Source organism: Populus trichocarpa, chromosome 16 (assembly GCF_000002775.5).
Source record: "Populus trichocarpa isolate Nisqually-1 chromosome 16, P.trichocarpa_v4.1, whole genome shotgun sequence".
Lineage (NCBI taxonomy): Eukaryota > Viridiplantae > Streptophyta > Magnoliopsida > Malpighiales > Salicaceae > Populus > Populus trichocarpa.
Genome location: NC_037300.2, coordinates 2,282,135 through 2,307,720, shown reverse-complemented (window position 1 = coordinate 2,307,720; position 25,586 = coordinate 2,282,135). Strand labels below are relative to the sequence as shown.

At 34.1% G+C, this 25,586-nt stretch overlaps 3 protein-coding genes across 5 annotated transcripts; 2 read left to right on the top strand and 1 right to left on the bottom strand.

The window, feature by feature from the left end:
* Window positions 1-3,966: 3,966 nt before the first annotated feature.
* LOC7458927 (uncharacterized) lies at window positions 3,967-8,040 on the top strand. 3 transcript variants are annotated; one of them, XM_024587321.2, is made up of 7 exons: window positions 3,988-4,400; window positions 4,960-5,066; window positions 6,062-6,170; window positions 6,265-6,426; window positions 7,078-7,251; window positions 7,354-7,443; window positions 7,740-8,040. In XM_024587321.2, exons 1-7 carry the CDS (start codon window positions 4,149-4,151, stop codon window positions 7,767-7,769), a joined length of 924 nt encoding a protein of 307 aa, XP_024443089.2. In that variant the 5' UTR covers window positions 3,988-4,148; the 3' UTR covers window positions 7,770-8,040. The 3 variants fall into 3 exon arrangements, with proteins under 3 accessions (XP_024443090.2, XP_024443089.2, XP_002323252.3); XM_024587322.2 differs by lacking the exon at window positions 6,265-6,426 and having other exon boundaries at window positions 3,967-4,400; XM_002323216.4 differs by lacking the exon at window positions 7,354-7,443 and having other exon boundaries at window positions 3,989-4,400.
* Window positions 8,041-9,167: 1,127 nt separating this feature from the next.
* On the bottom strand, window positions 9,168-11,692 carry LOC7464104 (uncharacterized). Its single transcript, XM_002322588.4, has 8 exons — window positions 11,535-11,692; window positions 11,096-11,406; window positions 10,768-10,860; window positions 10,370-10,514; window positions 10,149-10,259; window positions 9,988-10,070; window positions 9,840-9,897; window positions 9,168-9,383 (listed from the first exon to the last, which is right to left on the bottom strand). The coding sequence occupies exons 2-8, from the start codon at window positions 11,372-11,374 to the stop codon at window positions 9,304-9,306; spliced, it is 849 nt and encodes a 282-aa protein (XP_002322624.4). The 5' UTR covers window positions 11,375-11,406; window positions 11,535-11,692; the 3' UTR covers window positions 9,168-9,303.
* Window positions 11,693-13,514: 1,822 nt separating this feature from the next.
* On the top strand, window positions 13,515-23,673 carry LOC7464103 (uncharacterized). Its single transcript, XM_024587890.2, has 16 exons — window positions 13,515-13,898; window positions 14,245-14,343; window positions 14,449-14,540; window positions 14,735-14,835; window positions 16,249-16,339; window positions 17,118-17,176; window positions 17,285-17,405; window positions 17,950-18,018; window positions 19,225-19,277; window positions 19,380-19,488; window positions 20,151-20,321; window positions 20,402-20,560; window positions 21,044-21,136; window positions 21,938-22,117; window positions 22,530-22,735; window positions 22,972-23,673. Exons 1-16 carry the CDS (start codon window positions 13,766-13,768, stop codon window positions 23,309-23,311), a joined length of 2,076 nt encoding a protein of 691 aa, XP_024443658.1. The 5' UTR covers window positions 13,515-13,765; the 3' UTR covers window positions 23,312-23,673.
* The last annotated feature ends 1,913 nt before the right edge of the window (window positions 23,674-25,586 follow it).

The following is a 25,586-nucleotide window of genomic DNA, read 5'->3' as shown; positions in this document are numbered from 1 at the left end:
CCTGTAAAAAATTAAAATCGGATTCAACAATTATATTAAAAGTTATAGTTTTTTTAAGTTATTATTCTAATTTGACGTAATTAAATTTTCTCTTATACCTGAACTTATCTTACTGGCTTATAAATATATTTATTAGGTCATCCATATAATTTTTATAGATTAGATCATCATCTAATTATGATAAATCCCACACCTAACTGCTCAGAATCACTCGTGAGAACTATTGTGTAAACAATGACTTCTTAAGATTATAATTGAAGTCTATTTTTGAGTTTATAGGTTGGACAAAGAAGTATATTTTTACTTATAAAATATATTTAGTGGAAAAAAATCATAAAATTATAATTTTTGTGTAGAATGATCGATTAATTATACAACTATATCTAATCGGTTGATAGTTGTCGCGCTTTAAAAGTACAACATGTTTAAATGTCACTATTTTAAAACATAACAATTATCTTGTCACGTTTAGAAATAACTAATGACATATAGTAAAAATCACGTTTTAGAAACACGGCAAGATAAAAGTGTGATATTTTACTAAATCCTTTGCAAATAGTAATATTATACCAAGACTTTTAATTTGCTGTACTAATTTTTTTTTTAAAAAAAAATTCTGCTTGGAAGTGTAATTTTTATTTTTTCAATCACTATGTCTGTCAAAATTTCAGTGTTTTGTCTCACTAAATAATTATTTTTCATGTATGATAGAGATTATTTTGTACTTGAGTTTTTTGAAAGTCATTGCTTTATCCTTGATGATTTTCCCCCCTCGTTTTTTTGAAGTTGGGATGGTAATATGAAACGAAGATTTATATCCATACTCAAACATCAGTCGACCAGTCTATATATGCAGTAAGAATGGAAGAAAAAAGAACCATCTAGGTGATGGCCCAGTGGTAAGAGTTTGAGATCAAGAGGTTTGCTCTCTTTGTGGTCTCAGGTTCGAGCCATGTGGTTACTCATATGATGGTCACTGGAGGCTTACATGGTCGTTAACTTCAGGGCCCGTGGGATTAGTCGAGGTGCGCGCAAGCTGGCCCGGACACCCACGTTAAACTAAAAAAAAAAAGAATGGAAGAAAAAGTTGTTAAAAGACTTAGTCTTGCTTACTATCTAATGCCATTTATTTGAAAAAAATAATTGTAATTTATTTTAGAATATGCATGCATAATTAATACGAAAAGATAGCATTTCTCAAACAAAAGATCGATTCATGTATTGAAATTTAAATGCAAGGCAATGAGTTTCTTAATTTAAGCGCAATAATGAATGAAATTTTAAATAAGTAATAAATGTACATATATATTAATTGAGGTGTAAAATGTAATAGCGACAAATTTTTTTTAAAATCCTTAAATAAATGTGATTTTAGAAATTCCATTTATTTTTTAAAAAATAAAAAAATAATACAATCTCATATCCTAAGGATTCTAAAAATGTTCTATTTATTCATGTTGCATGTTTGTATTAGAGAGAAAGATGATGATGTTGGATGAATGTATAAAAATTTGTAAATTTGTTGATATATGGAATACTTGAGTTCATGTTTTATAAAGAAATTTCATATCAAAAGCTTTGCTCATTACTATTATTTTTATAAAAAATAACTTTATTATCCTATAAATACAATAAAATTGAAAACATATACTCAATAACTATATAGTGGTTTTTAATATCAATTATATATGATTGATTATTTATGTTTCTAGATTATTAATTTGATAATAAGTATTTTTCACGTGTATTATATAAGTCCCAAATCTAGAATGAAATTTTTATATCAATTAAAAACATATTAAAATAAAAAATATTTTTTTTTATTTTTGATATTAGCAAATCAAAATCATTAAAAATATTTAAAAAATATCAATTTAATATAATTTTTCAAATAAAAAATAATTTAAAAAAATAAAAACTACCACAATACCAACAAATATTAAATATATTTTATATAGCAATGCCAATCAATTTCAAAACGCTTTTACCTATGCTAGTATTGTATATTTTAAAGGCTAGAGACTCTTATTCGTTCCTTAAATATATTTTATATATTATAAATGGAGTTTTAAATTTGATGTGAGTGTATGTCAATGTCAAAAGACAAACATTATGCCAACAAATTTTCCCAGAAGGTATTTTTGTACTTTTCCTTTAAAAAATTTCTTATTTTGTGAATGCCCTTTCGCTTTCTGCTCCAAAACTCGTCTATATTTCCACCAATATATTAAAAAAAGGCTTCTGCTCTTGTCCATCTAGGTAAATATTTAAAAATACTTTTGACAAATATATTACCAATCAATCATAAATAAAAAATTGCTAAAGCTTACTAGACTTTTATGTCGTATGTATTCATCATTTTGTCACGGAGACCAGAATGATATGACGTAGAACAAGAAAACGGGTACACTGAAATAAAATAGAGTATTTTTTTTAAAAAAATTAGCATAATTTTTTTAATAATTTTGGCAGAACAATAACTTTTTCTAAAGATTAGGTAAAGGAATATATTTTTATATTATTACCTTTTAGAAATGCAATAAAATGCGTTTTGAAATAGTAATTTTTAATAAATGTTATACTTTCAAAGTGTGACAAGTTGAAATTTTAATTATTTGGCTTAATTAGTTTGACCGGTTAGATCCAGTTGTATAAATTGATGGACTGTTTTACACAAAAACCATAACTTAATAAACTTTTTATTTCAAATATGTTTTAGGAGTCAAGATATATTTCTTTATCCAACTTGTATGCTAAAAAATATACTCCAATTAAAATCTCAAAAAATTATTATTTACATGGTAGTTGTCCTCTGTTTTTCAATGTCAATGATGTGGTTAGGCTTGCAATAATAGATGATTTTGAGCAGTCAAGTATAAATCTGACACAACTAAATGAGAATCTGTTCAAAACAGATCATGTGGATAGCCTAACAAATGTATTTATGGACTAGTGAGACAAGTCTAGACTCAAAATAAGGTCTAGTTGCACCAAACTAAAATAATGATTCAAAACGACAATAACTTTTGATTTGATTGTCGGATCACGCTCAAATTTTTACGTTAAAAATGTATCGTTATGCAGACCGTCAGATTTTTAAATATCAAAAATCTCGTCGAAACCCCCTAAATTTAGCAGTTTTGAGATTTTTTTTATTTTCAAAATTGGTCAATTGATTTTATTGACTATTTTGAAACGGTTAACCGGATTAGCCAGATAATTAGAGTTTCATCTTGTTACGCTTTAAAAATACAAACATTTACTAAATATTAATGAACCAATAGCTATTTTATCATATTTAAAAATAATAATATTTAATAAATATCGTTCTTTAAAATAAAAAATGACGCTACTTTAATTAGCCGATTGTTTTCATTTTGTGTACTAATTTCTCAATTTGTCAACTAAGATAGACCATGAATTGGGTCCTACTTTGATATAAGGGCAATGCTGGAAATTGATGACATGGTATTTAACTACCTTCGTTGGATGCCACCTCATCGCTTATGCAGGGTTGCTTCACGCTTCAATACACGTAAAACTGGCAAATAATACGGGCAAGTTATCTGTTTAATTACCAAATTGCCCTCATCTTTTCCGGGTTCCTTGCCTATTCAACTAGAGGTTGGCTGACAAAAGAGAGACGTGTAGAAAAAATATAAAAGCTAATTTGGTTGAATAATAAAAAATAAATACATGTCTTAACAATTTTGAATTGAGTTCTTGTATTTTTAAAACTAAAAAATATAAAAAAATAAATCTTATTTATTTTTATTATCCAATTACTTTTCTTTTAAAATAGTAGGTAATTAATTCGGTACAATGTTTTTAGTTGGCCAATTTATATAAAAAATATATTAATCAAATAAAGAACCTTATTGATAGTCTCATTGTTCAAAAGCCAAAAAGATAAGCCCGACACACAAAATCAAATGACAACGTTATCATCAGATGAATGGTAAAAACGTAATAAAACATCCCTCTAAGACCATTATTGTAAGCTCCCACGTTAGCAGATTCTGTCTTTCTTCAAGTTCTTTAACAGTTCCTGCTTTCAAGCCCTGCTTGCCACTTGAACAAAAACCAGAACTCAAGAACACACATAAAGGAGCCCCAAGACAACATTGAATGTAGCTAAAAAGGTAGTGATGGAAGCAGCAAGAACAAAATTAACAAGGGTTCTTTCAAGAACCTTCATTAATAATGTTAAAGACAAGGCTCAGAGGGTAATGGGATCTGGGTCTTCTTTTAAGGGGCTGGCTAAGTATTCAACATCTGCAGCTGCAGTAGTGAAGGATTATGAGGATTATAGGAAGTCTTTGTATGGTGATATTACACATAAAGCTTTGCTTGTTGATGCTGTTGGTACTCTTGTGGTTCCCTCACAGCCTATGGCTCAGGTGCTAATGTGTAGAGCTGTCTTCTTTTTTCTTCTTTTGTGATTTTTATTTCTGGGTTTGGAGTGTTTGTGTTGCGTGGATTGTGTTTTGTTGTGGGTTTTTCAAGTGGTGGTGCTTGTGTTAAAGTTTTGTTTTTTTATTAGTGGTCTGGTTGATATGCTGGGTTTTGAATTTTGTAGTTGATTAGTTAATTTATTCTCTTGACTTTCTCAGAAAGATTCTGGGTGGTGTTTTGAGAGCTTGTTGATTATCAGTGAAATCAGCTTCTAGCTTAATTTCAATGCTGCCATCTTTCTCTATCTCTAAAAGAGTCGAAAGATTAACTGTTAGATAAGGGGAAAGCCTGAATTTTTATGTCATTCATGGATTCTGTATGTAACTTTGCTCTATATAGTATATATGGCGACTAACTCATGCCTTTCCCTTTGTGTAGTTTGTCAATATTTTTGGATGAATTATTCTGGGTGGTATTAACATTTTCTCTTTTATGGTTCTCTTGTCTATATGTGAACGGATTTTAATATGAATACAGTGATAAATTGTTGTTTTGTTTTTGTAGATATATAGACAGATGGGGGAGAAGTACGGAGTGGAGTACTCCGAGGATGAGATACTAAGAAGATACAGATGGGCTTATGGGCAGCCTTGGGGCAGATCTCGTCTCAGGTCTGTTCCCTTTTCTATTTTCCCATTTAGAAGGAATTAGTTATGATATACTGCTGAATTGCTGTAGCAAAATAATGATAGCAAAGAGATTCATGAGTCTTTTTTATTACGTTGTGTTTGTTATACTGATTCATTCAGTGTCTTCATTGCATTTCCGTATATTAAGCCAAATAATGCAGTTAACAAGTTAGGTTCTTTGGTAACCTTCTTTCCATTTGGCAGATATATTATACAGATTCAACATGTGTAACAAAATCTAGAATTATTTTATGCAAGTGGCTCGTAACTTCAGTTGCATATCATGTCCTTGCAAATGATTCGAATAGACAAATAATAGTAATTGTGCTAAGATCTCATGCAAATTTGCTTTGATGTATTGTTGGCAATGTTATTGTACTAGGTAAGGGCTTGGCCTGTTTTCATTTTTAAAAAAACTTTTTTAGGAATGATCCCTCGAGATTATTATGGAAATAATGTCAGTTTGGCTTAAAGCATTTCATTTTTTTAGTGTGCAGGGCTTGGTTCATAAGAGTATTTGATGTTATATGGACAGACTGGACTGTTAAACAATTATAAATATCCTTAAATGGATTATGGAATAAATTCCAAGAATGTGTTCCAGAATGTGATCCATGGAATCTCACGTTTTTTTTTTTCTTTTTCTTTTGAAGGTCTAATAAAGTCAAACTGTTTTCCAGTCAGTATCTTCCTAGGATGTCCCTACCTAGGTGCCATGTGCAAAGTCATATTGTCTACATGAGAATGGACACTGGTTGCACACGGATGTGTATGCCTGTCAAATATTATCTTGGACTCCAAAATGAATACATATAGGAACAATGGCCATATCACAGAGTTGTTTTTTTTTTTCAGGGGTCCTCTGCTCCCAATTAATTCATCTGTAAAAACTCCCAACAACTTGTGTGCTATGTTTGGAAACAATTTGTTTTTCTTGCGGTCTACAGCTTGATATTTTTTTTTACATTCTATTGCAGATATGTAAATGATGGGAGGCCCTTCTGGCAGTATATAGTCAGTTCTTCCACCGGCTGCTCAGATACTCAGTACTTTGAAGAGCTTTATAACTACTATACCACTGAAAAGGTATGGTAGGTTGTTTGAGAATAGAAATTTTTTTGCCTTTGTAAAGCATTTGTTATATTTGGGTCGTAACTTTTCATGTGCTGTTTTTCTCAAGGCTTGGCACCTCTGTGATCCTGATGCTGAGAAAGTGTTTGAGGCCATTAAAAAGGCAGGTGTAAAATTGGCTGTTGTGTCAAACTTTGACACCCGACTTAGACCTCTCCTGCGGGCTTTAAACTGTGATCACTGGTTTGATGCTGTGGCAGTTTCAGCTGAAGTAAGAAAATCATGCCCCACCCCCCCCCCCCCCCAAAAAAAAAAAAAAACCCCCCCCCCCAAAAAAAAAAAAAAAAAACACACACACCCTTCATGACACGCATGGAGACATGCATTAAGATCTTTTCTCTTACTTTCTGACAGAAGTATATCTAAAACGAGAAAAAAATGCATAGAACGATATACGATCTTTTTTCTTACATATGCTGTATGTCACTAATAAGACCATGTTTGTAGATTTTTTCTGCACAGGTTGCTCATCAGTAGTCTGTTACTCATGGTTTTAAGAAACTCGGAAACAGAGAAACTAAGTTGGTCCATGTTTGTAGATTTGGTTTCTTGTCTCATAGTTCATTTATGAATATTTTCAAAGGGGTCAAAGGTCTGTTGTCGGCATAAGACTCTTTCCATATTATTATGTAAACTAAAGTAGAATGAAACTGATTTGTTGGAAGATAAACTTAACATCCGATCTTCAAATAATTGAATTATGTTTCATTTTTGTTGCATAATTGATCATATGCATGAAGTGTTTTGCATTTGGTGACATTCCAACTATTATATTTAGAATCTTTTCATGTAGCTAAGCAAATTAGATGAAGAATAAATTTCCTTGGTATTGGCAATCATTCTGCTCTCTTTTACCAAACAGGTTGCAGCGGAGAAGCCAAATCCAACAATATTTCTAAAAGCTTGTGAGTTGTTGGAAGTAAAACCAGAAGATGCTGTGCATGTAGGGGATGATCGTAGGAATGATATATGGGGTGCGAGAGATGCAGGATGCGATGCTTGGCTTTGGGGAAGTGATGTCCACTCCTTCAAGGAGGTAAGCTTCACTAATCAATAAAGAACTAGGAGAAAATCGACAATGAGGAAGAGAGTGTATTATTTTTTCTTGGAATTCACAGTGTTTCAAATCTCATGACAGTATTTGATTACTAGAACCTCTCATAATGAGATGGAGACAGGAATGCAGTATTTGCATGGGAATTGGAAGTCAACCCCATTTATCCTCATGGTAATATAGCTAAAATTTGGCATAATGACTGAGAACTTTTACGAGGATAGTGATCTGACATGCAACGAATATGTTTGTTTCTAGAGTATCTATTTTGTGGCTCTAGATAGTATTTGGGCTCGGTTTACTGCAAACATGACTCAGGTTGCAGTTTGCCATTGTTTATGCATAATACAGTCGGTATCCATTTTGAACATCATCATTGTCATTGTTTGCATTTATTATTAATTCATCATCATCAACATTAGCTGCGTTCCAGAAAGGGTGAACTCTCTCTTTGGATTTTGCTGATGCAGGTCGCACAGAGGATAGGCGTGCACGTTTGAGAGAGTTTTTCTTACATGACAATCTTTAAGAGGCTTCCCTTCTGTACAGGTTTACCTAAACTTTTAGGAAGAGGTTGTGCATAGTGTTCTCAACTGTAGTCTGTATTTAAGAAAAAGCTGCGGCTATAATAACTAGTGTAACTGTGTAAGATGAGAACAGATAAAAATGAAGGTAGTGAGGGATAGAACAGCCTTTTCTTTGTCAAATACCTGATAATTTCTCTTGTAAATCTCGCCTGTCTATTCCAATGTTTCTTTCTCATGCATACAACCTCTTTCTTATTCTTTTTTAAGGCATGCAGCAGTACTTTTTAGTAGTTCCTTTGAATCAAGGGAAGGGTATCCCTGATTTGTGCTTCAATCCAGACAAAATCATTTTCTCAGACAGTTTTACCATGTTCTTAACAACAAAAAACATTAAAATTATTTTCTTTTATATTTGCATACCTGGTTAATGTTATAAATTTATTTATCTTTATTATAATAAAATACTATTTTTTATGGAGTTAATAGGCACAGCCTTTTTATGATAAATTTAATTTAATTTTAAATAAAATAAAAATAATATTTTTATAGTTAAATTATTAGATTAACATGACTATTATATTATAAATAATGGTTTTGATTCTTTTATAGTAGTTGTTGATCTTGATGTTTTGGTTTTTTTTTTTAGTGGAACAATTCTTCAATATTTTTGACAAATAAACACATTTTTCAATTTTTTATTAGAAAATAAAAATTGAAAACGGAGAAGAAAACTGAAAATAAATGGAATGGAATTCCTGAACAGAAAGTACGAGGAAGCTTCAAAGAAGCTAAAGAACCAGTTACCCCTGTGGAATTGAGATCCTCAACCTCAAGAAGCAAATCGCTTCGTTAACGGGAAAAGAAACTGATTATCAATCAACCAAACGAAACAATGGTTGTCTATAATTTTTGTATGTTAGCAAATTATTGATCTAGGATACAGCACAGCACAATGTACATTGACATATGATTTGTCTGGTATAGCAGAAAATTTACGAATAGTTGCAAAATTTCCTCAGGAAATCATCTGTTAACTTGCAGAATTGCTTCACAACGCCAACTGCTTTAGGCAAACTTCAAAAATATATATATATATTTTACATGCTTTTACAGTGCAAGCAGTTGGAATGCTGGGTTACTTTAATTTAATTTTTTTTATCAATCAATGTTGTTTCACTCCTAAATAGGTTTGAACAGATCAACTGCGTTACAAGTACAAGTTAATCTGCTAAGTTTAATAGATCACCCAAGTTACAGATTAATCCGCTAAGTTTAGCCGAACCCAAACCTAGTGAAGCTCTGGGTCAAGGGTGTTTCCAGATCATAAGAGAAATTTGAGGTGCTTTACTGGTAAAGCACAAGAATAACATGTAACATCTAAAGAAATGAAAATTGCCAATCAAATTGTTTTTGGACTGCGGTTTGGTTTACATGTACTTCAGTCTTCAAGACTGGTTATAAACTACCAAACAATGATATCGTTGACGAAATCCAGAAACATGAAAGTTTACAGTACACGCCACTTCTTTGACACAGCCTCACATATCCTTGCAATACACCAGGCAGCACTCAGCGGATATTCTGAAACTGAAAGGGACCAAAAAGAAAGAATACACGATAAGGATTTCTGTTTCAAAAACCCTAGATGTCAAATATAGACAGGATATCCAGTAGGACAATGTCTCAGCTTCACAACAATTAAAATGCAAATACGTTTACAGGACATTCGGAGGTTCTAAAGTGATGCCAGAAAACATTATACATGTAACCGATTGCATTTATACCCAATCAATAGATTTAACCTATTTGCTATGACTTGTGCATTAATTTGCATGGAGTCTTGATCAAAGACTCTTCGCAGAATGCTTCAAGCTAAGAAGTATGTTTAGGTCTGATGCTGTCAGCAAAAATTTTGCTCCTCTTTGTTACATGAACTTTGGGTCCAAATTCTTTATCAGAAACTGACTCTAAGCAGTATTGATTTTTACTGTGCATGATTTCTGCATAAGATGATGTAAAGAAATGAATCTAGAAAGAGCTTACCTGATATAAAATCATCTATATAATCACATTCAATTTTACCATGGGACATAGCACCAACCTGAAAATTATTTTGTTGAGAGAGATTAAAAAGGTTACAAATTTCTCAACAGAGAGAGTATATATAGTACTAAAGTTACTTTTAGCATACCACGAAAACAAGGTCAGTGTCACCACCAACTCCGGCTACATACTTCTCCATTTCGACAAATTTGTCTGAGCTATGGGAGAAGCCTGATACAACAGCAAGCAACCTTTATCTCTCCTGTGTACCATACCATGACTTTGAAAATCATAAAAATTAAAGCTCACCTATTTTACGAGAGTTTAAAGGTAGGTGCTGGGTTACAGGATTCTTGATCACGCGCAAAAGCTTCTCACGCTTACCAACAGCAGCAATACTAAGCTTTTGAAGCAGCTGCACTGCAATATTGAACAGGGTGGTAAACAACAAATACAAAACTATATACAAAAAGAAGAAGCGCTATATACCAACACAGTAGAGAAGTATCAGAGGGGATCACTGAACTTACACATAATACCAGCAAAACGCTTATAAGTCCTTGGAATACGAACATATGGCTTAACTTCAAAAAGAACACCTTTATCTGTTTTCACATATACAGCTCGCAAACACCCAGCCTTATTCAATGGGCTATCTAAGATGGATAGGAGAGCCTGGAATTAGCAACAATGATATTAATACAAGTGTGACATATGCCAAGCAAAGTAACAATACTCTGACTAGTTTTGATACTGTTGGACCTGCTTATGAAAGACGGTCATGGGGTTGGTCTAACAAGCAACATGACTCAGGAATTTGACTTCTAGCTAGGATAGGAAAAAAAATAAAATGCACCTAGAGATTTCACCGGTATGGGAGAAAATCAACGAAGAAGAATAAGTGCTTTCAATAATAAAGGACACTAACCTGATAAATGATGTCAGGCCTGTAATCAGCAGGATTTTTATTATTCCTCCTCAGGAAATTGGCATGCTCCTCAGAATTCAAAATTTGGTAATTCTGTACAAACAAAACCAGTCAGATGAAAATGAAAACTTCCAACAAAATGATAAAACCCCACTTCATGAAAATCCCAACAAAGACTTCAAAAATCACTCTCCGTAACCCTTAACCCAAATTCAAAACATTACACCAAGCCTGTATATCACTAATAAAAAATCCACACTAAGCCATACAATGAATCCAGTAAGTTACTTAAAAACCAAGCATTGGGATGAAAAGTTAGTCTTTAAACCTTTCCAACTTTTGCAACTTCCAAAGATGCCTTTTCCAGCACAAATATGACCCCAGGTTTTTTGGCAGTTTGAGTACTTGGGCCAACAGGAATGCCCTCCAATTCTGGTAGTTCTTCTCTTTCCTCTTCTGTTTTTTCTTCAGCATCTTGTGCGCTTATTTCAGTCTCATCATCAGTGTTCTCTTCTTCAACTTGTTTATCTTCCACTTCATCTTCTTCTTTATCATACCTCTCCCCTTTCTTCTTTCTCTTGTGCCCTTTACCATAAGGCCTCACCATTTTCTTCACTCGCAATAAATCTAGCCTTCACACTGAAAAAATAAATAAGAAAAGAATTAAACTTCGTAAAATCAACTCACGTAACCAATAAAGAAAAAACACAAACTAGGAATTCAAGAAAACCCCCAAAGAATCCAAAGAAAGGATATTAGTTCCTTACCCAATTGAAAAGGTGGCCACTGAGATAAAAGTTGAAGTGGCAGAGAGAAATATGAGGGATTTGATTAGGGCTTTAGGCAGCAGAGAGGAAGCAGATGGATAGATATTTTTAAGGTTTAGTTGTGGGCCTGGCTTACTGTTCAGGCTCACAAATTGTTATTTGAAAATGGGTTGAAGTGGGTTTGGGCTACATTATAAACCTTGGGCAGCAATATGATTCGAACAGTTTTCTGGACCAGTTCTGTTGAACAGAGCTGGTGGTAGACATCGGCCTGGTAAGGCTCCCGGATTGCCTTCGAAGGCAAGTCCATGGCCATCTAGTTGCGGTACTGGGGTACGATTGCAAAAATGGAAGTAGTTGAGAAGGAGAAGACACTACCGTTCGAGGAGTTTTTGAAGTGAAGGGGAGAGCCGTAGAAGGTTGATATGAGACCATTGGAATTCTTCTTTGCGCTGGCTGGCATTCGATGCAAAATAATCATAGAAATTAATGAAATCACCTAGGGAGTCATGCGATGGAGCCACCTTCAAGAAGAAAACTATGACAACAACCGAGCTCGACTTGGCCAAAATATTCATAGAAATTCCTTATTTTTTTATTAAAAAAAGTTATTTTTTATTTAATTATACAATAACAAAAAAAAAATACTCGTAAAACCAAGCACAAATATAATATTATGATGTTTATTTGAGATAACGATCACTTCATAAAAAATAAAACAAAAATAATTTATAAAAATAAATTCAAAATCAAACAAATATTAAATAATAAAATTAAAAAAAAATAAAAATAAAAAAGAGAATGCAATAAAAGAAAAAGAAAAAAGAGACCATCTTCTTCACTATTCATGTTAATAGTGAAGGAGGTGACCCTAATTCTTATTTTGGATGTATTAAGTAATTGTGTTTGGAGTGATATACTAGTATCAATACTTGCCTTTTCTTTTCCCTTCTCACCTATGAATCTGAAACCCTAATTACCAATCTATATAATCAATATTAATCAATATTTATTTTGTTATAAAATGATCTATACTCTCTTTTTTTGTACCAAGAATATATCATGCCAATAAGAGCATAGCTGTGTCAATAGTTCTCAGCTAATTTAATTATTTAACATAAGAAAAAAAAATCCTGTCCAAAATCACATAAAAGAGCTCATCTCAAAAAGATAATAATAAGAATATGTAATATTAGAAGAGAAGCCTAAAACCATAGTTTTAAAACCCGGCCCGGCCCGGCAAGTCGACCCGGGACTGGAACCGGGCCGGGTTGAAGAAAAAACAGGAAAATAAAAAACTGGTGTGACTCGGCTGACCTGACGACCCAGTTGATCCGACAAGATTCGATCAAAAACCCGGTTGCAACCCGTTAACTTTTGTTTTTTTTTTTTACAAAAACAACGTCATTTTGATTTTTTTTTTTTAAAAATGACCCGGTGACCCGGTCAAAACCTGGAACCCGGGTCTTGGACCAAACCGGGTCTAAAAACTATGCCTAAAACACTAATAAGATAAAGACAAAAAATATATTTTTATCATTTATATTTTAAAAAATTATAAATTTATTTTAAAACTTTATGATAAATAGACTTATTTTTAGATTTTTTATTTTATCTTTAACCAAACTCGACCTAGGGCTACTCTGTACTTTACAATCTACCCAGCCTAAAACTATAGTTTTAAAAATCGATTTAGCTTGATAGGTTGATTTAGAGTTGAAACCAGAAAAAATCTTGATCTAGGATTAGAACATGCTGAGTAAAAAAAAAAAAAAGTAAAGAAAAGAAAAAATCTAGGTAATTCGTTAAAAATCTGGGTTAATTTGATAATATTTGGTTAAAAATTCAGTTATAATATATTGATTTTTTTTAAAATATATATTGTTTTTATAATAAAAATTCGGTCAAAACCTAAAATCTGGGTTTTAAAACCGGGTCGACCACAGGCGAGTTTATAAACTATTGCCAAAACACCTACGTCAACAAAACCAAACATCCCTATATTTTAAAAACCGACTATCACCACGGCAAGAACCTAAAAAACCTGCAAGCCACCAGCAGCAGCAACCACCATCTTCATTCAAGAAAGCAGTGCTTGCTAGCCGCCGTCACCGCCTCAAAAAGTTGCTTAAAACTAAAGCTAAAGTAGAAAAACACATAATTAAGCAGAAACTGTTTGATTTCGCAGTACTGGTTTAGCCCCAAAAGCAAAAGCTAAGAGAAGAGCAAAAATGGCAACGAAAGGTAGCGGATTGAAATCAACGTCGATAAATGGAGTGAAGATATACATGGTTTCTTCACAGCAACGTAATCCTGCTTCTTGGGTTGGCTCCAAAAAGCAACGTCCTTCTCGCAAAGATAAAAGTACTCTCTTTTTTTTTTTTTTCTTTTTTGCTTTGAATTGTTGTTATTTATTAGCTTTCAAGTATAAGTTTTGCATTGTATATGTTAAACCCTAGCTTAAACCCTAAGTTCTATTATTGATTTACAATGAAGATTAAGGGTTTATGCAGCAGAGTGAATAATTTTTTTTTAATTAGTTTACAATTTATGCAGTTTCAGATTCGAAAACAAAAGAGGACATTGATTTTGTTTTCCTAAGTGCTTGAAAAGTGAATAAACTGGGGCAGTGAGATTATTTTTAATTGATATTGGCACATTATTGATGACAAGTGTTTTTCGATGCTGAGTTTTTTGTTTTGTTTGTAAGATTATCAGCAAAAGATAGAGTTGGTTCAGGATTTAACATTTCCAACCGCTACGAGTAGAATTAAGGTGACCCCAGATGGAGAATTTCTTATTGCATCAGGTAAATGATCTTTTAGCTTTTTAATTTTGTTTTGTATGAGAATTTTTTTGAGGGGTAGTGGTTGTGTCTGCAACATGGTTTGCTAATTATTTAACTAAAATGCAGGAATACACCCACCACAAATCAAAGTGTACGAGTTAAGAGAGTTCGCATTGAAGTTTGAAAGACACTTTGATTCTGAGATAATTGATTTTCAGGTTTTCTGAAGTTTTATTATACTGTTTTTATGAAAATATTTTGTATGTATTTTACTCTTGATTGCATTGGCAACTGTCATGATCTTCACTTTGTGGCCGTTTTGCAAGATTTAAGAGGAGGGGAGGGGGCATCAGAGTTTTACCATGATTTCTAGTGCACTAGTGAGGCAATAATTTTTTCATTTTTTGTGCAGATATTGGATGATGACTATTCGAAGCTTGCATTTTTATGTGCTGATCGTTCTGTTTGCCTGCATGCGAAATATGGGAAACACTACACTTTGCGAATTCCAAGGTTTAGATCAATGCTTTATCAGTATTTGTGCTTATGTTTCATGTTGTGCTTATTTAATGGTTGGTCCAATATGATGCCTAGAGGTAGAGGGGGTTCGGGGTCAGGAGGCAAGTAGTTGATTTAGCCTTTATTGGCATCTATTCTGATTTGTGTATTGCTTAGTTAATTTCTATGAACCATGATGAGAAGTGCGGAACAAACTTATCATTGTTGCTGACAGCATACCGAGGACTTCTGTTTGATGTGAAACTGAAAGAGGAAAGAGTTTTCTAAGCTCTGCCAAAAGTTGGAGTCTGATTTTAGGTGATTCACAATCAATTAAAAGTACCAAACATTTTTGCTCATTGCATGGTGATGAAATAATCTTGAAGAATTTGAAACACACTGAAGCTTTCGAGAACTTAGAAAGCTCGTTTTGATGAAAGAATTAACCTGAAATTCTCTACTGAGACTAGATCGAAGGTTATGTGATTCTTGGGTAATGCCCAATGTTTTAGTGAATAAGTTATTCATGGTTTGTACATGAGTGCCACGGGAGATCATAGAGGGAAATACAGGTGAATATCCAACTAGGATAATGTTGAATTCATTGTTTGACTCTTACCCCCAAACCCTGTGGATTAATTTTGTACTACACATTGGTTGCAGTATGTAACTTTAGGTTGGAGTAATTTATGCTTTTAGATGAGATGAGTTCACTCAAGCAACAAGATACAAGAGGCTGGCTCTGTTTGCAGGAAGTGAAAGAAACAACAAGGCAAATAAGGGCAAGTTTGGTGTCGGCATGAGTCCCCTGCAGTGCTTGAGTCTCTTCCTTTTTAAATAAAAGATGTATCAATTGTGAAAAGAATAGAAGTAAGATCACAAAAAGGAGAGTCAGTCAACCATCAATCTATCGGTGCAACATTTGCTAACTGAAAACAGTGGATAAGTCGGCGTTAAGCCTCCCTTAGCTAATTCATATGCTTTCTCAATGGGTTCTTTGATATGACAGTTGAACATTTATTTAGGAATCATAATGCCAGGTCTAGGAAAACCACTTTTATTCAATTGATTACAGATTAGTAACTCTACTTTTCAGTTCATTTTTTTGAGCCTTAATTTGATATCCAGTTGCTCTTCTTGAGTTCTTTCCTTGGAATGGGTCACCTCTTTTCTAAGTGTCATCTCTTCTCAAAGGATTGGTTAAATAGTACCTGCGCCAATATTCCCTGATTAAGCATCTCTCAAATTGAACATAGCAAACTCTCTTTGCTTTTATTCTCTTCCTTTTTGTTGTTTCTTGGTATCTGATGGGTTGAGTTGCTATTGTGCTTCGAATACACAATGCACTCACTTGGCTGCATTATACAATTTCTCATTGGATCTATGTATTGTGAGTTACCTTTACACTTGTATGTCTGTGTTTTACAGAATGGGAAGGGATATGGCGTATGATTGTTGGTCTTGTGACTTGCTCTGTGCTGCCTCATCTTCAGATTTATATCGGATTAATTTAGAAAAGGTATTCAATTGATTAATTTGCATCTTTCAATTTTAAATGAAAATTGCCACTTTTTAAAGTGATTTTCACCTTAAGCTTTTATTCTTAGTTGGAAACCTTTTTTTCTGTTCTGTTTATGCATATGAACCGTTACATTTTTTTTTTGATGCGGAAACTAAGATCTTGTTATGTTGTGAGAGCATCTTATTTATATACATGTCAATCCAAAGAAGTTTCAATCCTGAACAAGTTGGGATTAGGTTCATGTATCACCCTTTTCTCGTAGTTTGCTTGTGAAGGTATTTGTTTATGCGTGTCCAAGAGATGGAAAGGATGGTCAAAGGAAATAAGAAAATTGGCTGTATCACCCACAAGTCATTATCGTGTTTACTCAGCATGGAAAATAAATTAGAAAACCAAACATGGATCAATTGAGCCCCCCAAAATTAATTGATCAAGAAAATATGTGTGCGTGTTGAAAAAATGAAGAAACTTGTGGAGGATCTAATAATTACTGAAGACTTTTTTTTTTCTGTCAACGAATTGTTTGCATATATCTGCCACAATCTTGAAGAGAGAGGGGATGTGTGGGGTTCATCCTCCTTTCAAATTCATTCTAGATTGCATATCCTCGTGTATTTCTAACCTAGTGTTAGTCCTGGAATTTTATCAACCACTTGTACCTCTATCTGTTTGTGTATGTGGTGGCACTTATGCGAAGCATCTTGTCAACAATTTACTACATAACTTGTTCTTCATGTTTATTGGTGCTGAAATTATTAACTTCTCTTATTCACAGGGGCAATTTCTCTCCCCCCTCAGAACACAATCACCAGGTCTAAATGTAGTTTGTCGGAGGTTGGTGGTGAATCTTATTGGAATTGTAAACAAAAGTTCTATGTGTGATATTTTTGCCTGTAAACCTTTGCTTAACCAAGACTGAGGTGGCTTTATCTTCAATTTCAGCAAGCTTCATGGACTTGTTGCTTGTGGTGGTGATGATGGTGCTGTCGAATGTTTTGACATGAGAACAAAATCTTCAATTGGTAGAATTAATGCTGTTGAACATGGTGGTGATATTAGCGAGGTAACTCTTTCTCTTTATTCATGTATTTGAAATCGATTTCTATTAATTTGGATCTTATTTGTAAGATGGAAAGAAGATTTTCTTGCAATTGTTATGAATACATATTTGTAAAGATGTGAGAGTTAAATGTTGGCTCCAGTCTGCAGCTCATGCCTTGATGAGACTGGATATCTGTTTCAAAACCAGGTTAGGTCTTTGGGTTTTTTTGAGTCAATAGCGGCTTAGGAGGGTTTTTGAGTTAGCTGTGGGCCTTTATTTTGTTTTGTACTTTCATTTTGTCCTCTTTCTTGATCTCTCTCCGTCCTTCATTTTGTTGTCCAGGGGTGGGAAGGGAGTAAGGACATGGTAGTGGATATTTTGCAGTAGGAATTCGTTTTCATACGTTTTTCACTTTTAGATGAATAGCAAATGAGTAAACTATCTTGTAATTCTTACTTGCATTTATCATGAAGTGTACATTTCTGTGCAAATTTTGCATGGACTACATATCTCTTCTATCCTTGTATTTTCATGAAAATGCTCTTAGTTTTGTCTCAATTTTTAGGAGGTCACTGCATTAAAGTTTGATGAAGATGGGGGTTTCACCATGGCTGTTGGAAGCAGTGGTGGAAAGGTATGATGCTTTTCACAGCAAATCATGAGATTTCATCTGAAGTTTGTGGTGAATTCATGTTTTCAACCTTATGCTGTTTTACATAGATCTCAGACATTGTATTTTTTTGGTGCTTGTTGACTTTACCTTAAGAAAGTGGGGATGTATTGGGAGGGATGGGTGGCCTGGTTATGAATATAAATAATATACATCTATTTCTTTTTTCAAATTCTGTTTCAAAGGGCTTTATGGTTTGGGCTTGGTAATCATTACAAAAGATATGGGGGCAGGATTCAGTCGGGTGAGTAGTCTCTTGAATTATACTAGGAATGTTGTGTACCATTTATAGTATTAATGGAAGGCTCTCAAGGATGAACTAAGTGTCAATAATTGCAATAATATACTAGGGCAAGACCAATCACTAGTGTGTGTGTGTCTGGTGCAATATGTTACTGTGGCGCTAGAAAAACATAATGAAAATGAATTGATGCATGCTGGCAGTTTATTCACTGTGTTAAAACCTGGGCTTTCCAAACAGCACTTAAAGGGTGGAGGATGTAAAAACTTAACGCATCTTCTTTTTACATAATTGAGTCTCCTATTGGACCGACACAAGTCAAGCAATCACCTTTTTCTTGTAAGCAGAATTCAGGTCTTCTTTTTTCTTTTGAGGGTTTGGTGGGGTGGCAGTGTTTGTGGACTGATATGCTTGAAAGACCTTGCGCATAATGACTAATGATGACTGACAATGAAGTGAGATAAGATAAACTGTAAGAAATAACCATTCTGTTAAGGACGTAGGAAATGAATTCGATACTTTCAGGTCTATGATTTGAAAGATAACGTCTTACTAAGGGAAGAAATGCAGAAATGCATTAAATAAAATATTTTCTAATATTTACATAATTGAGTCTCCTATTGGACCGACACAAGTCAAGCAATCACCTTTTTCTTGTAAGTTGACATGGTGGATACCTTGTATTTGTTGTGGCTCTTTTTTTTCCCTTTCCTTTTATATTTCTTTTCTAATAATATGTACGTATTTTACAGTAAAAAGATGATCTTTCAAAAAAATTTGGCAAAAATATCTTTTGGCGTTCCCTATTTCCTTTCAATGGTTGCAAATGTTTTCATGTATACATGCTTTTTTAGTCAATTTGCAGATTCAATATGTCATTTGATATCACTCTATTGTACAAAGCAGTCATAATCCTATTCATTATGCAGGTGCTGCTCTATGACTTGAGATCCTCACATCCCATGCGAGTCAAGGACCATATGTAAGCCTTCCATACTCTATGGTTAATGTGTTTCTGAATATTTATTATCCTTCTTTTTTCTTTGGCCTATTGCAGCTTTGAAACTCTGTTATTATTATGCAGGTATGGCAGTGCAATATTGGACATCAAGTGGCATCGTACTCTTAATTCTGAAAGACAGAAGCTTATTACCACAGATAAACATGTTGTTAGAATATGGGACCCTGAGACGGTGAAGACTAACCCACCTTTTCTCCTAGCTTTTTAATTAATCAAGTCGAAAAAACTAATTAATAGTAAGATGCTTTTTTATTCACCCCATGAGAAAGTGGGCATGATTGTTTCCAGGCTTGACTTAAATTTAACTGATAACTTGGCCATCATGGTTTTATTTTCCAAGTGGATGATGTTCTGTAAGATCATCATTTGTCTCTACAACGTTTTTCTTTTTAATTTTTCCCTTCTCACTTGTTAAAAGAAAAAAAACTTGCTGTGCTATGAGCTTGCTTGTATTCAAATCTGAACTTGTCTCCTCAAAAGAACGAAAGTAAAAAAGCTAAAAAGTGTATAAGTTTGTGATACATCAATTACTGGCTATACTGATGAATGATAGTGGCAAGTTGGAGATTTGAAATTTTATATATGCACCCAAGAAAAAGTAGAAACCATCTTCACGGTCTCATTGTTGTTGAGAGGTGCATGCAGCATGAAAAAAGTATGCAGTCACAACTTATGATTCTTGAAATCGTCCAAATAAAGTGCGAATATCTTCTGGAAGTCAGTTAAAATATTTCCTACCGTCGTACTGGATCCACGTTTCCCTCAATTGACAGTGAGAAAGTGATTTCCTTACTAATCTTTTGGCTTTTATTGATGTATTTTCATTCTGTTCAGGGAGATGGCATGACAAGCATTGAACCTACTGCTGGAACAATAAATGATATATGTGTTTTCAGTAAAAGCGGCTTAATGTTCCTGGCACTGGACTGCAGCCAGATACCATCTTACTTTATACCTTCTCTGGGACCTGCTCCAAAGTGGTTGCCTAGTATCGAAAATCTAACGGTGTGGCTTTAATTTTTCATTGATATTTGGTACTAGGATGTTTCTGTTACAGTACTGATGCTGTTTTTTTGTTTCTTCAGGAAGAGATGGAGGAGGATGCGCAAACAACCATTTATGATAATTTCAAATTTTTGACAAAAGAAGATCTTGAGAAATTGAACTTGACAAGTCTGATTGGCACCAATCTTCTAAGAGCCTCTATGCATGGTTTCTTTATTGATTATAAATTATATAAGAAGGTGAATATGGTTACATACATGCTCTTTTTGTGTTATATGTGGAACATTGTTTTAGGAAAGTTGATTGTTAAATGCATTAGTGATTGACAAACGTTATATATGGAGCGCTGAATAACAGTTTGAGTGCCAAAACAAAGAAATACAAGGAAGCACAAGCATTAGGTCAGAGTTTCAGACATCTTTGCAAATTTCAGAAAAGAGCTGGCCTCTCTCTGTTTCTTTTTCCTGCTTTGTATTTTTATCCAAAATCAAGTGATGTTGTAATTTTTTTCTCTAATGACTTCCAATTTTAAAAGTCTAGGGGATCAATTGGCAACAACATCTATCTTTTGAGGTGTCTACTTTTGTAACTAAAGGCTTTTTCGAGTTAACTCTATCTGTGCTTAGTTGAGCTATGATTGAAACATCTACTAGTGAAGCTGTAACCACTAAATCTTTTTTTTTTTATGATTTTGTCATTTACTCATGCATATTTTTATGCAGGCAAAACAATACACGGAACCGTTTGAATATGAAACTTACAGAGAGCAGCAGACGCAGAAGAAATTGGAAGAACAATTTGTGTCTCGGATTACGGTGAGAACTTAAATAACAAATAACTTCTCTCTATTGTTTACCTCTGGCATCCTGTCACCCAGTTAGGAGATTTTATTTTTTTTATTGCCCATTATTGTGTGCGCACATGTGCATGAGCTCTTGCGTGTGCTTTGTCCTAGACCTGCACGCAATATTTAGTCTGCTTTGACTGTCTCCAACCTCTAACCTCAAGAATTCTTCAAGGTAGTCACATGCTTTGTCCTAGACCTCCATGCAAATTTTCTAATTGATTTTTCTGGTTTCTCCTAAGATGGGATTGCTTGTGTTATGACATGGTGAAGCTGGTTTATCTTTTATTCCCTAGCATTCTCTTCTTGACACGGTAGATAATTTCTTGACTTAAATGTTCCATTTTTTTTTATGATCAACTTAAAAGTATTATTGATAATACTCATTGATCATATAAAAGGAGGTACCAACATTGTAACACTGCTACATTTAGTGATGATGCCATTTGGCATGTTGGCTTATGCAATGAGTGGCTATACTGCTAGACACCGTAGATCCTTCATTAAAGATGACTGGATGAGTGAAATGGGTAGTTTTGCTTATAGAATTTTCTTTTTGTCCATTTACAGTTTATATTGGAATGTGGATTCTCCCTCTCCCTTTCTCTCACAAACATGTGTACTTCAGAGTGATCGATAACTAAATTGTTAACCAGTGAAAATGAATTTACTTGTTTAAAGCCTGGCATATTTATCAGGGTTGGTATTGGATGCAATGAGGCTGTTTCTAGTTTTACCTGATTAAATTCTCACAATATATTGGTTCCTGCAGATTCCAAAAAAATTGCCGAAGGTTAACCGTAAACTTGCAGCCAGTGTCATTGAAAAAGAAGCTGAAATTGAACAGATCGAGGCTGATAAAAACGAGACCAAGAAAGCATCAAGGAAAAAGAAAGGACTTGGCCCTGAGATTTTTGAAGATGAGAGATTTAAAGCACTTTTTGAAGATAAGGTATTATTACAAATTTGCAGTTCTAATGGTTGATATTTGTTCTGGTGTTCATGGTGACCTACTCATAGCATAAAAGTGGCTAATGTTTATCAAGTAATCATAGCTTCATGAAGCTCTGAAAAGGACTTACTGTCGAATACCACTAGAATTTGGTGATCTCAAGGAAAAACAATCTACTTTTTAACCACTGATTTCTCATAGCTTGAAATTGATTTGTGGCAAAAGTCTAATTCTTTCTTCAAAGAAATGCCACCCCAATGTTGCCTGAGAATTAGAATTTATTTATTTAGGCTGTCGTATCTTATATAACAGCAGCCTGTTTATTTGCCACTCGTTTCATTTTGGTTTCTTGTTCTTTCGAGGCTCTTACCAGACATTGTACATCCTCCTTTCCAATATTACTTTTGTACAGGACTTTGAGATTGATGAGAATTCAACAGAGTATTTGGCTTTACATCCCATGGCTTCCATGAAGCAACCTTCTTTGGTGGCGGAGCATTTTGAACTTCTGACGGAGGATGAAGATCAGAGCTTGAGTGATTCTGATAACTCGGCTGCATCTCAGTCATCTGGAGATGAACACAGCAATGGAAATAGAAAATTAAAAAAGAAACCAAGGTAACTTTAACCTCTGTTTTGTGTGGTTATGGTGCTTGTGATCTTCAGAGGGAATACCTTCTTCCAGCATTGTGGTTGCATGAACAGTTGTGCATGGATGCATGCACATGCATGCTTGTGTATGGGTTGAGAGGAAATCTTGTAGGATAAATGAATAAGCTAGGGTTCTATAACCAAATTTTCAAAAGAATTTGTTGCTTCTATTTTACTGATTCTGTTTTTACTAAAATCTCTAGATTATATGAAGTAAAGGATGAGAGGCATGCCGAGGCATTCTGGAACCGTGAATCTCTTGCAGATGAGGACTCTCTTCCTCTGGGAGAGAGAGCTGCAGCTCTTGGAGATAATCTGCTGACCTCTGCCCGAAATAACATAAAGTTTGGACCAGGAGGATCTCGTGAAATTTCCTTCACTACACGAAGCTCAGCCACGTACAAAGAGGATGGGGAGGACAAAGACATGCAGCGTGAGAAGAGGAGGGGAATCCAGTCATTAGGGCTGAAGTCAGCCAGATCAGGGTTTAGAGGTAATAGAAGAGGAGGAAGTAGGGGGAGGGGTAGAAGAGGCCGGCACTGAACATCTTGCATTCAGATAAGCGATAACTCATTGAGGTGGCGGCATCTGTACAATGAAATTATTGTAGGGAATGTAGCTGTTGAGATTTTGGAAGGTGCTTATTGCCTTGTTGGTGATCTGGCAAACTACGAGTGCAATCACGAGAGTGAGCTGCCGGCATTTGTACAATGAAATTATTCTAGGGAATGTAGTTTGGAGATTTCGATGTTGATTTTTGTTTCTTCACTTCTGTATCGAGAAAAAAAACTCCATGGAAGAATGTGTTTTCTTTTCTCCTCTCTGGAGGTGCAATTTTGTTTTGAGAGTTTTGCAACCTTGAACTGTATTTTTTTTTACCTACTGAAGAAATCTGCCTTTCCTCATTCAGTTTCAGCTTGGTAAAGATGAAGAAAACACAGATAGTAATCAGTGTAGGGGCGACATTGCCAGGAATGGGTGCTGATCAAAATAATCGTTTTCATGTTGTCTTTTTTGGTTTTTGATGATTTTCATTCATTGCGGTGGGATTGGGAGTGCTTTTGCCGTCAGGATGCTTCAACAGAGTTCATGCCAAATTCTGTCTTTAGTGACTTTCGTCGCTAAAAATCCCCAACTCGCATAAACTGTCGCCAAAGGGTCGTAAATACATTGTCATTAGTTGATTCAGCTACACCCGTATACATGCATCGAGGTGGTAAAACTTCAATTTCTTCGGGTCATTAATCTAAGACATTGCCTTTGCCCCACCATTAAAAAGGACCAAACGAATAGCATCTAGAATTTGCCTCTTTCTAGATGGTATGGGACTATAGGGCTTAAATTTCTCCTGGGTTCCATGGCAAGTGATTTTACCAGCTAGCTACAGTATGATTTTATATATCAAGACGATGTTTACATGAATCTCTACTTCTAAGATCACTTATTTGGGCCTGAGAAGATTTCTAGAAACCTTGACTTTGCGATAGCCAGAAGTCTCGGATTATATCATTAAAATAATCTCCTTCAAATTCTTCAGAATCCTTGGCTTGGAAATGAGAAGGCTGCCTGCCTCCATGCGACAAGCTCATGCACATGAATAATATATTGGGCAAGCTCGTGCTTTGGAGAAACAAATGTCTCATAGGACTCATGCATGCCTTGCACAGAGCACAAGCACCTTATGAGGTCAACCCTTGGAACACAAGCTATCAGGAGGCAAGAAAAAACAATGGAAAAATTGGCATCACTGTTATACATGTGGATAAGATAGATGTTGTTTCTATAATATATTAGGTTCCTTTTGTATTAAATAACGAAGAGAGGGAGTAGAGGATATGTCATTCATGACTTCATCAATTCCCACATATATTTGTTCTATTGGTTTGTGAGATCATCAATTTACATTGATTTGTTCTTCCATTTAGGTTTGGTAATTACCTTTTACCTTTATCCTATTATATGTAATGTAAGTATAAACTATATAGTGCGAGAACAACACCTTTCTTCCCCCGTCAACTTGTTCAAATTGAGTTTTAAAAAATGCTACTTCATCAACTTGTTCAAATTTTGAGTTTTTCTTACGAGATTTTCCATCTATAATTCTGTAGTAAAATAATCATATACAAAATATTAGTGTAAATATTAATAAAAAAATTTATCGGTAAAACTGTTAAATTTAATGGTGAAATGAACCAACTAATTATATTTGTATTATCAATAAAAAAAATCAACTCAATCTCAAAATTTAATTAATAATTAGGGGAAACTTCAATATATGATTTATATTATTCTTTAACATACCTTCTCATGTGAAAGTTTTTTTAGTTTAAAATTTACACGAACTTTACTACTAATTAATTTTAATTAGAGAAAAGAATGATGACATATTAAAGCTATTATATATATATATATCACCATCCCTTTTTTATTTGTTGGGATTATTATTGTTGGGTGGTTTTGGGCTAATTTCCCCTCAAAAGCTAACTCATGAGAGGTGAGGTTTTCGCTCACATTTATAAATTCTCCGCTATAACCCAACAATCTCCCCCTCACACATTGGACATTGGTGACAAACTTGGACTCTGACAAAAATGGAGGTAATAGACCCGAAAGCACATAATATCTTGAAGTGCTGGCCACACTGTGAAATTTTAGGTAAATAACAGAGTAGCACGGCATAAAACCAGACTATGGAAGCAAGGAAGCTAGGTAGAATGTCATCATCTTTATCTCATGCTATAATATAAAGTATCAATTAACACAATTCAGGGCATTATTTTTTAATGATTTTTCGTCCATATATATAGCAACAAATGAT

Bases quoted from the DNA above. Each gene is read 5' to 3' on its own strand.
- LOC7458927 (XM_024587321.2), top strand. From the start codon at position 4,149: ATGGAAGCAGCAAGAACAAAATTAACAAGGGTTCTTTCAAGAACCTTC. The intron at 6,427-7,077 runs GTAAGAAAATCA...TTTACCAAACAG, and splicing joins CTGTGGCAGTTTCAGCTGAA to GTTGCAGCGGAGAAGCCAAA. The intron at 7,444-7,739 runs GTAATATAGCTA...TTGCTGATGCAG, and splicing joins CAACCCCATTTATCCTCATG to GTCGCACAGAGGATAGGCGT.
- LOC7464104 (XM_002322588.4), bottom strand. From the start codon at position 11,374: ATGGTGAGGCCTTATGGTAAAGGGCACAAGAGAAAGAAGAAAGGGGAG. The intron at 10,515-10,767 runs GTTAGTGTCCTT...TGCTAATTCCAG, and splicing joins GGCCTGACATCATTTATCAG to GCTCTCCTATCCATCTTAGA. The intron at 10,071-10,148 runs GTGAGCTTTAAT...CTGTTGTATCAG, and splicing joins TTTAAACTCTCGTAAAATAG to GCTTCTCCCATAGCTCAGAC.
- LOC7464103 (XM_024587890.2), top strand. From the start codon at position 13,766: ATGGCAACGAAAGGTAGCGGATTGAAATCAACGTCGATAAATGGAGTG. The intron at 16,340-17,117 runs GTATTCAATTGA...TCTTATTCACAG, and splicing joins ATCGGATTAATTTAGAAAAG to GGGCAATTTCTCTCCCCCCT. The intron at 19,489-20,150 runs GTGAAGACTAAC...CATTCTGTTCAG, and splicing joins GAATATGGGACCCTGAGACG to GGAGATGGCATGACAAGCAT.